The sequence below is a fragment of the Nicotiana attenuata genome, chromosome 12, assembly GCF_001879085.1.
Source record: "Nicotiana attenuata strain UT chromosome 12, NIATTr2, whole genome shotgun sequence".
NCBI classification, from domain to species: Eukaryota; Viridiplantae; Streptophyta; class Magnoliopsida; order Solanales; family Solanaceae; genus Nicotiana; species Nicotiana attenuata.
The window spans coordinates 41,065,727-41,079,373 of NC_032000.1; the positions used below are offsets into that span (position 1 = coordinate 41,065,727).

Sequence of the window (13,647 nt, forward strand, 5' to 3'; positions counted from 1 at the left end):
TATGAATTTCTGCAAATCATGTCTATAGGCTGTTTATGAATTCCTGCATTCTCATCTTAGAAAACTTGTCTATAGGTTATTTATGAATTTCTGCAGTCTCATCTTAGACAGCATGCCTATAGGTTGTTTATAAACTTCTGCATTTCTATATAAGACCTGCCTATAAGTTCTACATTTCTCCATATAGAAATCATGATCTTAGGTTTTCTGCACTTCTGCATATACATGTCATTAGGCAAACAATTGTAGGCTTAATAATAATCAATTGCATTCTAGAGACCATGCCTATAGAACTCTTGCATCTCTATAATCGTTTTAAAACCAATAACGCTTAGAAATCATGCCTATAGGAATAATCAACTGAATCCGTTTTGAGTCTGAAACCAGTCATAAGGTCGTTTAAAATCGGCAGATCTTTTGTCTATAAAACCAGTGATCCTTTCTTTAAAATCAGTACAGTCCGCTAGATATCATGCCTATAGGTCTCACTTAGGCAAACCATTAGGTTTTAATTAACTGTGTCAGCTTTGATAACTACAACCAGACAAGGCTAATTCGGACTCCTCATCTGAGAAATATGTGATAAATCAGCCTGTCCTAACGCTTTTAAATTTAATTCAGACCATAACCAGTATCTGAAGTCATGCTATATATTTGCCTTTAAGTGAGGAGGCATGTTTGAGCCTTAACTGCTGTTTGCTTCTCCCCTATTTGATTATGTGTTTTTGTTTGTCGCCTAGACTTTTATCCTTTTAAAACTTCTGAAAAGCCCCAACTCCCTCCCCTTTAGGATTAATAGTCTCAATGCCTCCGGGACTGATAGGATCGGGACGGGTAATAGCATGCAATAAGTAACGATACTATTCTGCGCTTTAATACCTTAATGTGGTGGGAAGGGTAGACATGGATATGATGATCACGCGATAACACCACGCGTATAATTGGTTACCGGGTGTTGCGTGGATGATCCATGTTATTTATAAACCTAGGACCCCCCCTCCCCCTCCTTATGTACTTTCGTTATTGTTTTCTTTAAAATGTCAGTTTCCAGCTCTTTAAACCTTGTATTTCGCTTTAAATCATTTAAAACCTCTTTTAATTTCCAGCACTGTTTTCTTTCTAAACTTCCGCCCATTTCACTTCTTTTGTCTGATTGTTTGCACTCGTTATTTGATCCTTATTTTTCTGCACTTACACATTCTTTTAAACAACTATGAAACCACCTATTTCCTGACTTCAGCATGTTTAACCTTTATACATTCCTACTTGTAATCATTATGTGCGTTTACTTGTTTAAAAGTCACAATTGTAGCATGGCCGGGAACCACACTAGTGGATCTTGGGGGTGCCTAACACCTTCCACCTGAGATAATTTCAAGCCCTTACCCATTCTCTGGTTCTTCTTTATTTTAAATTCTTAGTGTCCTAATGCACTTAATCATTAGGTGGCGACTCTTCTAAATCTCAAACCCAAATTCCCAAAAGGAATAGAGTTGTCCGCCCAAATGTCGTAAACCGATTTCGCCTTTAGAAAAAGGGGGCATCGACATGGGTTATTTAAATGTCAAGGGCTCCAGGGTTAAGAAAAGTGATAGTGAAGCAAAGCCGGCTCCTGTAGAACTCAAACCTTTACCCTCGGTTCCTCCTCTTAATCTTGATAGTTCTGAGCTTAGTTAAAATCTTTGTGCTATTAACTCCCAACTCTCTGAGATCAAGAACCTCCTCACCGCCACTCAGTCTACTGTTGATGATATTCATGCTATCTCCAAGGAAACAGGGTCTGATGTGTCCAAAATTAGAGTTGCGATTCTCAAAGTAAGGGAGAATGATGTCAAAACTTTCAGGGAGGTTCATGACATGTTGGATGATGTGAGCGTCTCTGCAAATGCAAGCTTCGAACAGCTAAAAGAGGCCATCTGCAATACCCTTACATATTTCCTACGCCGCTAGTCTGGTTGTTGTTTAAGACAATTTGTTTTGGTGATGTTTTTTTTAGACAATCTGCTACTCTGCTTTGGTGGGCTATGTTTTAAGCCCTAGGATTCTTTTTGATGTGCTGTTTTTGGTGGCTGTATTTCCAGCCATTGGATAATTTCCTTAGTTACTCTATTTTAATGCTTTCCCTTCAGTTCTGGTATTATTCCCTCTTTGCTGATGCCAAAAAAGGGGAGAAAAATCTACAGGTAGACTTATATATTATACAGGTACAGTGAAGAAATTGACTGGAAATCTACAGGTAGACTTATATATTGTACAGGTACAGCGAAGAAGTCGACTGGTCTGTTACCTAGTCGTCCAAGTCTTATACAGGTACAGTAAAGAAGTCGACTGCATACATTGAGGGGGAGTGGACAAGTCAAGTCGACTGCATGCATTGAGGGGGAGCAAAACACAGGGAAGTCGACTGGTGTTTACTCCTTTACATTATTATATTATTTTATCATCATCAAAAAGGGGGAGATTGCTAGATTATGTTTTAATGATGCAAATAATATACATGTGCAGGAAATCAACTACAAGAAGTAAAGAAGATTCCTCAAGACTGCTGGAGTAAATCATGATGAATAAGGGAGGAAATCAATTATCAAAGATTACCATACAATCAGGAAATCAGGACAACTAAGGAAAGGACTCGCAAAGCTGGACGAAATCCAATCAACAAATCAATCAGCAAAGAAGACGCAACAATCAAGGAGCAGTCCTCACTCGTATGAGGAGATTAAAGAAAATCAATCAAGCCTTTAGTTAAGGCACGAATCAAGGAAGATAGAAAGATACGCGTCCAAGTTTGGAAGATCCAAAAGTCAAGGAGCAGTCCTCAGTCGTATCTCTCATGAAGGAAGGAAATCAAGAAGGCTCAACGGCTCACTACCTTATTCTTGGAAAGAATTGATTCTCTCCAAGGATCAAATCTCTTGGGTTGTGAAGCCTCTACCATCCATCAATGTATTTATAGCCCGCCTTAAACCCTAGTGTGACATACTTTGGTCGAACCAAAAACCACTCTCTTTATTCTACTGCATACAAGCATTGTAGTTCATTAAGATCTGCTGTGTAACAAGTCAGAGAAAGAAAGAGAGCATAACACTAGTGAGGCATTGTATCAAAACGAGTGCTAGAGAAACTGTGCAATTCACTACAATTGTACTCGGAGAAACACACTTACTAAAGAGAAATCCCTTGCAACCCAAGGGGACTGGATTAGGATTCACATTGAATCCGAACCAGTATAAAATCCTGATGTCTTTAATTCCCGCAATTACTTTCTGCACTTTACTTCTTTTACTATATTTGCTGAAGTATCATATATAGTCGACTACTCTTCTAACAAGTCAACTAATAAGGCGATTAAGTTAAAATAATTTACTAACTTCACTACTCCCCCCCCCCCCCCTCTTGTACTTTCATCCAATTTTTCGCTTAAGTTATTTATGGAAGGACCTGGTTTTTCTATGTGTTCCAACTCTACTGTTGCGGAATAATAAGTACAAAAATTAAAGAACACAAAGATTTTACGTGGAAAACACCTGGCTCAAAAGGTCAAAAAACCACGACCTACCTTCCAGTAGGATTTTCCCAAACTCTCCACTAAAATCATTGAGCCAAAAACTGCATTTACAAAAACTCTTTTGTAAACCTAAGATTAACTCTAATCCCGTTGTAGCTCACAGCCTCAACTGTTGCGACAACTTCAAGTTAACTCTAACTTGAAAACTCTAAGTACCTAATACAATTGCTTCAAGATAAAGCTGAAAGGTACAATATGAAAGCACCCACTATAATTGAACTAGAATAAAAGACAAACACTTGAAACTGGTTCTTCTATCTGGTTCAAGTAGCATCAGGTTTGCACGCTTGAATCATACACAAATTGCTTGCAAAATTGCCTAGCTATTTTGCTCTCAATTTAAGTTTAACTTCTGCTTATGTGTGTTACCTGTAAAAGAGAACAACACTGATATTTATGGAGTTAGTAAATAGAGATTGACTAGAATTCTGATGCCACTCTTCCTTGGTGGAAGAGTTCCAGTTGATCTCAACCTCTAACTCTATCTTTCTCTTAAGCTGTGTTCTCTTTGAGTAAGGAATCTTTCTCCTTATCCAATATGCAACCTTTTCGATCAGGATCAGGGATATGACTTCTGGTAAGTTAGGTTTATCTCCTTCACGTGCATCTCACATGCTTGAGTTGACCATATTTGTGCTTCACTAGGATGGACCTGGTCCATGTCTGAGTTCCTTTGTCAATCTTCAAAGAGAATTTTTCCTTCCTATACCATTTATGAAGCTTTATTACCAAAAATGTGCCTAGTTTCTAAATTACCTGCCCTGTCCATATTTTTTCTACAGTTAATATACCAATCATTAAATACTCATTAATAGGAGCTGAAACTTCCTAATTTGTGGCGCTAAAATACAGGAGAAGAATATTCTAAAAAGATTTGGGTTAATTAGATCAAATCATATAATGAAAATCCTTCGATATTCTCTCATTGTCAGTGCGTCGAAATCAGAAATCAGAAACTCAAATTCTCAGTTCGTCGAAATCAGAAGCTCAATTTCAAATTGTAGAAATTACTTCTACAAATCTCAGAAGCTCTGTTCTTCGTCTTTTTCTGTAAAATTCTGTTCTTCATCTTTTTCTGTCATTGTAATCGGTTTAATAAGTATTTTCTTTTATGGTTCATATTCCGGATTGGTCTCATCCCTGTAGTAATCGAATGAATTGAGTCGTCAACATGAAAGCGTAAGAACTCCAAAAAAAACAAAAAATCGACAAAAAATTGAAAAATACCTCACCAACGTCACGCAATCATGTCCAAAATCCCAATAATGCTACATTTTAATGGAGATTGGGATAGCTATGGCAGATTTAGAGATTTTCAAGTTGATGGCATTGTGCTCGATGAGGATGCAAGTTACAGTATGTTGATTTCTACAATTGCAGAGCAATTAATGATTGATACTTCAGAAGAAATTGTAGAAATCAAATACATTGTGAATGAGAATTGTCGTCCAATGGAGATTAAGAACAATATGGGGGTTAGTGTGTATATGGAGACAAAAAAGGAGAATAAAAACTTAGGATCGCATCCGTTACTCATAAGTGTACCAGATTTCAATATGGAATTGGCTATTACAAATGAGAACACAAGTGCAGGTTTGTTATGATTCAAATTCTATGGAAGTCTAATTTTAGGATAATACCTAAAAAAATTCCTACATTTATCTACAAATCAATTTTAGGAGGTATAAAGCAATATAGTTTTCATGATTATCAACACCATTACTACATTTAGACTACAATTAAGCTACAATCCATGTTGAAAAAAAATTAACTACAAAATTTCTATTCATCTACAATTTATCTACAAAGATTCTACAATGTTGTAATGCCACTGTTTATCTTTATTTTCATGCAGATTCGTCCGGGATAATACAGTTACTTGATATGCTAGCCTCTCCCGTTATAGAGGAATATCAAAGTGAAATAATAACTGAAGGTACACAAAGTGTTATCGAAGAAGGACAAGTTTATCAAGACAAGCAAACAATTGCAAATGCAATGAGGCACTATTCTGTCACGCACAAGTTCCAATTCAGGGTTAAAAGATCTAGCCACAGAAGGTATGAAGATATTAATGGTGAAAAGATCATTATAAACAGTTTTTTCCTTGTGATATGTAGATGAAAAGTAGTTCTATTGTATAGTGTGCTACTTTATGTTAAAATGGTGCTTTTGTTACATCTACATAGATAACCTTTATTATAAATGTATTTTTTTGTAGCTACTGGCTTATATGCGTTGCAGAAAACTATAATTGGCACTTCAAGGCAACATCAATTAATGATTCTGCAATGTTCAAGATCAGGAGTTTCAACCAACAACACACATGCACCTTAATGGACGATACATTCATACAGTGCAAACGTACTGCAGTTGTAGTTGGTAGCATGGTCATGCCAAAGTATTGTGATCCTAAGACAATTTACACAGCGAAGGACATACAAACTGACATGTTATCCCAACACGGAGTGAACCTAAGCTACATGCAAGCATGGAGGACAAAGGAAAAGGCTTTACAGTTATTGAGAGGTCATCCGGCTGACTCCTAGAACAAATTACCAAAATATTTTTATATTCTTGAGAAGACGTATCCTGGTTCAGTTGTTAAATTGAAGAAGACAACAGATGAATGCTTCTTATATGCATTTGTTGCTCTTTGTACATCAATAAGTGGTTGGGAATATTGTAGACCAGTAGTAGTGGTTGATGAGACATTCTTAAAGACATCCTACAGGGGAATTATGCTGACAGCAAGCACAATGGATGCAGCAGTTAAAATTGTAGTTATTTTGTGGTTATTTTGTAGGCAGTTTATAAATTGTAAAAACATTGTAGAATCTTTGTAGATATATTGTAGTTTATATGTATTTGTGTTTTTATATGCATTTTCAAAGCTGCCAGTTAATTAATTTTTTTATTAATAATGTAGGAACAATATTGCCTTTGGCATATGCAGTGGTTGATTCGGAAAACGACGCATCGTGGAAGTGGTTTTTTGAGCAATTCAAGCAAGCATACGGTGAAAGAACTGCAATGTGTGTTATTTTAGATAGGAATGAGAGTATCCTGAAGGCAACATCAATTGTCTATTCGGGCGTGCCACACTACTCTTGCGTGTGGCATATTTGGACAAATATAAGGGCAAAGTTCAAGAAGGGTCATCTACAATTAAATGAATTGTACTTTGCTACAGCAGGGTCATACACTATAGATGAATTTAATGAAAGGGTGTCGAAGATTGAAGAGATAGACCCTCGTGTTAAATCATACCTCTATGATATTGGCTATCATAGATGGTCAAGAGTACATGCAACGGTGAATAGAACTTGGACTATGACATCAAACATTGCAGAGTCGTTGAATGCTGTAACAAAATATGCAAGAGAGCTGCCAATATTTGACCTATTAGAGTATATGAAGGACACTTCTTGAACGATGGACGAAAGAGAAATTGTTGAAGGCAAAGGGTACTTTCACATACCTTGGGTACAAATTCAACCAAGAATTGGAGAAAAACAGTACATTATCTCAGAAACTTAGGATAAGATCTCTTTATTTTGTGCAGAATAATAATATTTTAATATACAATGTTTCCATATTGTAGATAAATTTTAGACAAACTGTAGTTAATTTGTAGATGGTAGATCATTTGTATATAAATTATAGATAATGTATTTTTATGATTGTAAATATTTTTCTTTCTGTTTGTTATGTAATTGTAGGTGAGGGCTTCAACAGATCATATCCATACTGTGATAGATGTGAAGCGGTACATTGTGTGCCTTGAAAATAAGAAATGTACTTGTGGCCAGTTCCAACTTGATGAACTTCCATGTGCGATGCTTTGGCAGCTTTAAGGGACAAGAATGAAGGATATGAAAACTATTGCTCGCCGTATTACACAAGGGAGAGCCTACTTCGTACATATGAAATACCAGTAAATCCCCTTCCTGATGAAAGCAAATGGAATGTGCCACAACATATATCTGATGAAGTAGTAAATCCACCTACGGGAGAGAAAAAGCAGCCAGGAAGACCTCAAAAGGAAAGATACAAAACATATGATGAACTAAAGTCAAAGAAGTACAAGGTGTCATGTGGAAACTGTGGAGGTGAAGGGCATAACAAAAGATCTTGCAAGAATGCACCCAAAAAAATATATCATATAGTTAGGATAGTATTTCAAAATAATTGTTAGTGTGTTCAAGTTAACAGAATTTTGTGTGTAATTGTTTGAGATTTTGAAGATTAAAAATGTAGTTAACTTCAATTTGTTTCTGTGTTTGTTAACATGTTTTTCTGTATTGTGGCAAGCATCTACCTCTATTTTTTACATTCTTTACATAGCAGTTAATATTTATTATCTACAATATAACTACAAGTTTTAAGAAATTAATTTAACTTGAACTGGCAGTTATATACAGAAATTAAATACAACTGGAGGTAATTCCCTACAAATTATATACATATTAAACTATAAAATTATATACAATCTGAACATTCAATGTTTACAGATTGTGGATAATTTGAAGTTTTTTTGTAGATAATTTGTATTCTGACAACATAACAACTACATTTAAGATAATGAAGAACAAGTGCAGTAAATATTAAACAACTAGAAATATTAATTTCAAGTGACCTACTAAAATTGATAGAAATTAACTAAACAAAAGGTCTGCTACAATAAAAGCACAAAGGAATTGTTCAGAAAGTTGAGTACTACACTTATCCTACAAACTAGCATCGACTAAATTACATAGACATGACATTACTTCTTCTTTCTTTGTACTCTTGTTTTCTAATTCAATGCAGATGCACCCTTCCTCCTTGCTAGTCTGCCTGTAACCTCACTTTCACTGATTGACCCATCTTCTTGCTTTTTTGTTGCATAATCCCACAGGAGCGCTCCATAGCATCTACGATGTTGGTCAATATCAGAAAGGTCTTCTGCGGGAATCGACAAATCTCCAAGGCTAACATACTCCGCAAAGGCAGCAAGAAATACACCACAATCGCTGCAGAATACAAAATTTAAACAATATTTAACAAATGATTAGAAATAAAAAAGGAATTAAATGCATAGAAAGAGAGAATAGAATTTTTACAGTGATCCTTCTTTTTGCTGTGGAATCTCTCCAACGAGCCACTGAATGTTAAGAGGGTCGGTAACTGATTTTTTGATGTATGCCTTTGTTGTCTTGAAGTTAATGTCTTTACGCTTCCCATAGAAACCAGTGCATGACAAATACAAGGGATAATNCACATTTGAGTTCCTTGGATCAATTTCCAGTTGGTTTCAGCAATTGTCTCAAATCTCTGGCTAGTTTAAAGAGGGAAACAACTTGAAAATCCTTGTGTTTGGTTGACTGAAGTTTCAGAAGTGTTCTGGGATTAAATTCGAGTTAGTTTTGGGTATATGTGAACTGTTTTGGGTGTGTCATTGATTAAAAGTGGGCTTGGATGGTTGATATGGTTTTCTGGGCTTATGGACCTCTGATATGTGCTGCTGAACTGCTGTGAAAGTGCTAATTCCTGTTGCTCTGATTCACTGAACTGCTGCTGACATTCCTCTTTTCTCTATTACTTTACACTTCCAGGTACACATTTGAACCATGTATTGATGTAGCTTTGACGTTGAAATGCTGAAATGAAATACATCATCCATTGGCCTCCTGAAATCCATGTGTTCAAGCTGCCATAATGAAATAGATAATAGATGATTTGTATTTGTTTAGGTCTTCTTTTGATTTGCATTTACATTGTATAACTGGACTGAAACTGGGCTGTATTGGACATATATTGGATGGGTGAGCTACGGGCTTGTGCTTGCTCGTTTGAACTGTTAGTATCGTGTTTGTGTTTAGTATAATAATATCGGGTGTTAGCTAATTCATAAGGTTAAAAATGACGCGAATTAGGACCGGTTTCTTGGAAATGCTGTTTGGATAATCGTTGTTATTTGTAGGTTAGTTGATTTAATTTTAAAGGTACATTACTCAGAAATCCAGGCTGAATCGCTGTCTATTAATTGAAGTTTAAGTTGGCATATATAATCCTATAAGCCTGAAGTCCAATTGATTCTTTGGTTTTAGTCTATTCACGTTTGGTTGACATTGCAATGTGCAGAGGTTCACTTAAAAGGAACGAATTAACATGATAAGATAGGCTGCAAACATTATTCGAAATAGCCATTGCTGTTTATACCAGATTTCAACGCATAATTGAATTTGTTCAGGATAGATCAACTGAAGTTTGCAGGCTTTGATTTTGTATTTGGCCTAAAAAGTGTTAGCCCGCCTCAAATTAAAAGTGATACTGGGCTTTTGGGTTTGTCAATGGCCTAAGCGGCCCAGTCTTTTAAAAATGAAACCTGGGCTGCTTTGGAACTTTGCTGGAACGTCCTGCCTCACTTGTTCAGTTGCTAGGCCCAATTGTTGGAGATTGAATTATGGAATTTTAGACCTTTCACATCCGCTAATTAATTAGGGTTCTTCTTTTAGAGACAACTTAAGTAGAAAAGTGTAGTTTGCTTTTAGGTTGGCCTTTGATAATAAAATGAGATGAGCCTCGCTAAATAAAACACATAAATCGTGGGGCCCTCAATAAATGGTTGTATTAAAATACTTAGATTTCGGGACGAGCCGTTTGGCGAATTTCACGGTTTTCCCCAAAGATGATAACGCGTAGTGCTTTAGGCGCGTATTTTAATAATATTACTTTCCTAAGTTCGGGTGTACATTTATGTGACCCAAATCTAAATCTCAACGGAGTCGAAATGCGTCAAAAGCCACGGGTGCACTAGTGTAACGTGGTTCGAGATACATTTTCACGACGTTGCAATTCTTATTAAAAAGACATAAAGTAAAAGCGGTTAAAATAAAGGCACATAGGTAAGGATATGTTTTAAAATCATATAAGAGCAAATACAACAGTTGAGCGACCGTGCTAGAACCACGGAATCCGGGAGTGCCTAATACCTTCTCCCGGGTTAACAGAATTCCTTACTCGGAGTTCTGGTTCGCGGACTGTTAACAGAGTCATAATTTCCTCGGATCGGGATTCAACCGGTGACTTGGGACACCATTAATCTCCCAAGTGGCGACTCTGAATATTGATAATAAAGCTCGTTCCGACCATCCTTTAATTGGAAAAACTCCTTTACACCCTCACAGGTGTAGAAAAAAGGGAGGTGTGACAGTAAGATCTCTTTATTTTGTGCAGAATAATAATATTTTAATATACAGTGTTTCCAGATTGTTGATAAATTATAGACAAACTGTAGTTAATTTGTAGATGGTAGATCATTTGTAGATAAATTATAGACAAGTTGTAGATAAATTGTAGATAATCTATTTTTATGATTGTAAATATTTTTCTTTCTGTTTGTTATGTAATTGTAGGTGAGGGCTTCAACAGATCATATCCATACTGTGATAGATGGTGTGAAGCGACACATTGTGTGTCTTGAAAACAAGAAATGTACTTGTGGCCAGTTCCAACTTGATGAACTTCCATGTGCGCATGCTTTAGCAGCTTTAAGGGACAGGAATGAAGGATATGAAAACTATTGCTCGCCGTATTACACAAGGGAGAGCCTACTTCGTACATATGAAATACCAGTAAATCCCCTTCCTGATGAAAGCAAATGGAATGTGCCACAACATATATCTGATGAAGTAGTAAATCCACCTACGGGAGAGAAAAAGCAGCCAGGAAGACCTCAAAAGGAAAGATACAAAACATATGATGAACTAAAGTCAAAGAAGTACAAGGTGTCATGTGGAAACTATGGAGGTGAAGGGCATAACAAAAGATCTTGCAAGAATGCACCCAACAAAAATATCATGTAGTTAGGATAGTATTTCAAAATAATTGTTAGTGTGTTCAAGTTAACAGAATTTTGTGTGTAATTGTTTGAGATTTTGAAGATTAAAAATGTAGTTAACTTCAATTTGTTTCTGTGTTTGTTAACATGTTTTTCTGTATTGTGGCAAGCATCTACCTCCATCTTTTACATTCTTTACATAGCAGTTAATATTTATTATCTACAATATAACTACAAGTTTTAAGACTATATACAGAAATTAAATACAACTAGAGGTAATTCCCTACAAATTATATACATATTAAACTATAAATTATATACAATCTGAACATTCAATGTTTACAAATTGTGGATAATTTGAAGGTTTTTTGTAGATAATTTGAATTCTAACAACATAACAACTACATTTAAGATAATGAAGAACAAGTGCAGTAAATATTAAATAACTGGAAATATTAATTTCAAGTGAACTACTAAAATTGATAGAAACTAACAAAACGAAAGGTCTGCTACAATAAAAACACAAAGGAATTGTTCAGAAAGTTGAGTACTACACTTATCCTACAAACTAGCATCGACTAAATTACATAGACATGACACTACTTCTTCTTTCTCTGTACTCTTGTTTTCTCATTCAATGCAGGTGCACCCTTCCTCCTTGCTATTCTGCATGTAACCTCACTTTCATTGATTGACCCATCTTCTTGCTTTTTTGTTACATAATCCCACAGGAGCGCTCCATAGCGTCTACGATGTTGGTCAATATCAGAAAGGTCTTCTGCGGGAATCGACAAATCTCCAAGGCTAACATACTCCGCAAAGGAAGCAACAAATACACCACAATCGTTGCAGAATACAAAATCTAAACAATATTTAACAAATGATTAGAGATAAAAAAAAAGAAATTAAATGCATAGAAAGAGAGAATAGAATTTTTACAGTGATCCTTCTTTTTGCTGGGGAATCTCTCCAACGAGCCATTGAATGTTAAGAGGGTCGGTAACTGATTTTTCGATGTATGCCTTTGTTGTCTTGAAGTTAATGTCTTTACGCTTCCCATAGAAACCAGTGCATGACAAATACAAAGGAATAATAACTGAAAACTTAGTGACACAGGATTCAACAACTTGATGGTTGAGTGAAGAGACCATGGAATCATACACATAAAGTTGCCTGTCTGCAATGTCAAAAACAACCAACACTCAATAGAATTTTTCTACAATATAGACGGGCATGATCACATAGTCAACTTCATCCCATGCAACATTGGCAAGTAGTCTAAACCCCAAAATATATTCTGCAATAACATCTTGGGGTTTAACAACAGAATACCTCTTTTCTAGAGGTGAATTTATGAACTTTTCATAAATTTGTTCTATCCTGGTCTTGAACACACAATCCGTTGTGGTAAACCTGGTACTGTTATTGGGGCCATACTTGCCTCTTTTCCTCAAGTAATACAATAAAATATTAATGTGTTGCAACCAAAAATAATTGGCATATAAACGGCAAGTCAACTTCAAATAATCTATATATAACTACAATTAACTACAAAACAGAACCAAAACAATATAAAATGATGTCTAAGAACAGTTCTACAATTTAAACTACAAAACAACATTTAGAAATATGTCTACATCATATCTACAATTTATAGTGAAAGTCATCTTTATATATTATAGATATCTAAAAAATAAATACAATTAAACTACAAAACCGAAGACAAGATATCTACAAATCATGTATTGGAAATAGACTCCTTGATACTTACCGAGTCATTGAGGACTTGACCGGGGTGAGCCAAGGAATAGAACCATTCCTTCTTGTCAACCTTTTCAACTCCAAGGTCTAACCAAGGCTTAATTTGGTTATCCTTCATGGAATACGGAGCCTTCCTCCTGTGACAACAAATAAATGACAAAAAAAATAGTAATTTGAATTAGATATGTAAAAGATAAATGCTGAAAAGCAATTGTCAAATTATGCATTCATACCTCTTTGAACCTTTGTCAATAGAGTGGTATAACCACTTGCTGAAGTTCTCTAAAACATCCGGATCTACATTTTCACCAATAATAGTAGTAAAAGGGTGCTTTAGGTAGAAAATTTTAGGTCCAACAGAGCTGCTGCCCCCAGAACTGTATAGAGGAATAAATGGTGATCGGGCATGGTTTCCCTGATGCCTTGTTCTCCCCGGATGAATAGGTGTTGCATCTTTTGGTATGGGCTCGCCAAACAAAACTAACTGGGATAA

The 13,647-nt window shown here is 35.8% G+C and overlaps 1 protein-coding gene across 1 annotated transcript; it reads left to right on the forward strand.

Moving 5' to 3' along the window:
- On the forward strand, positions 9,473 to 11,418 carry LOC109236059. The gene is made up of 3 exons (XM_019402289.1): positions 9,473 to 9,507; positions 9,804 to 9,895; positions 11,006 to 11,418. Exons 1-3 carry the CDS (start codon positions 9,473 to 9,475, stop codon positions 11,416 to 11,418), a joined length of 540 nt encoding a protein of 179 aa, XP_019257834.1.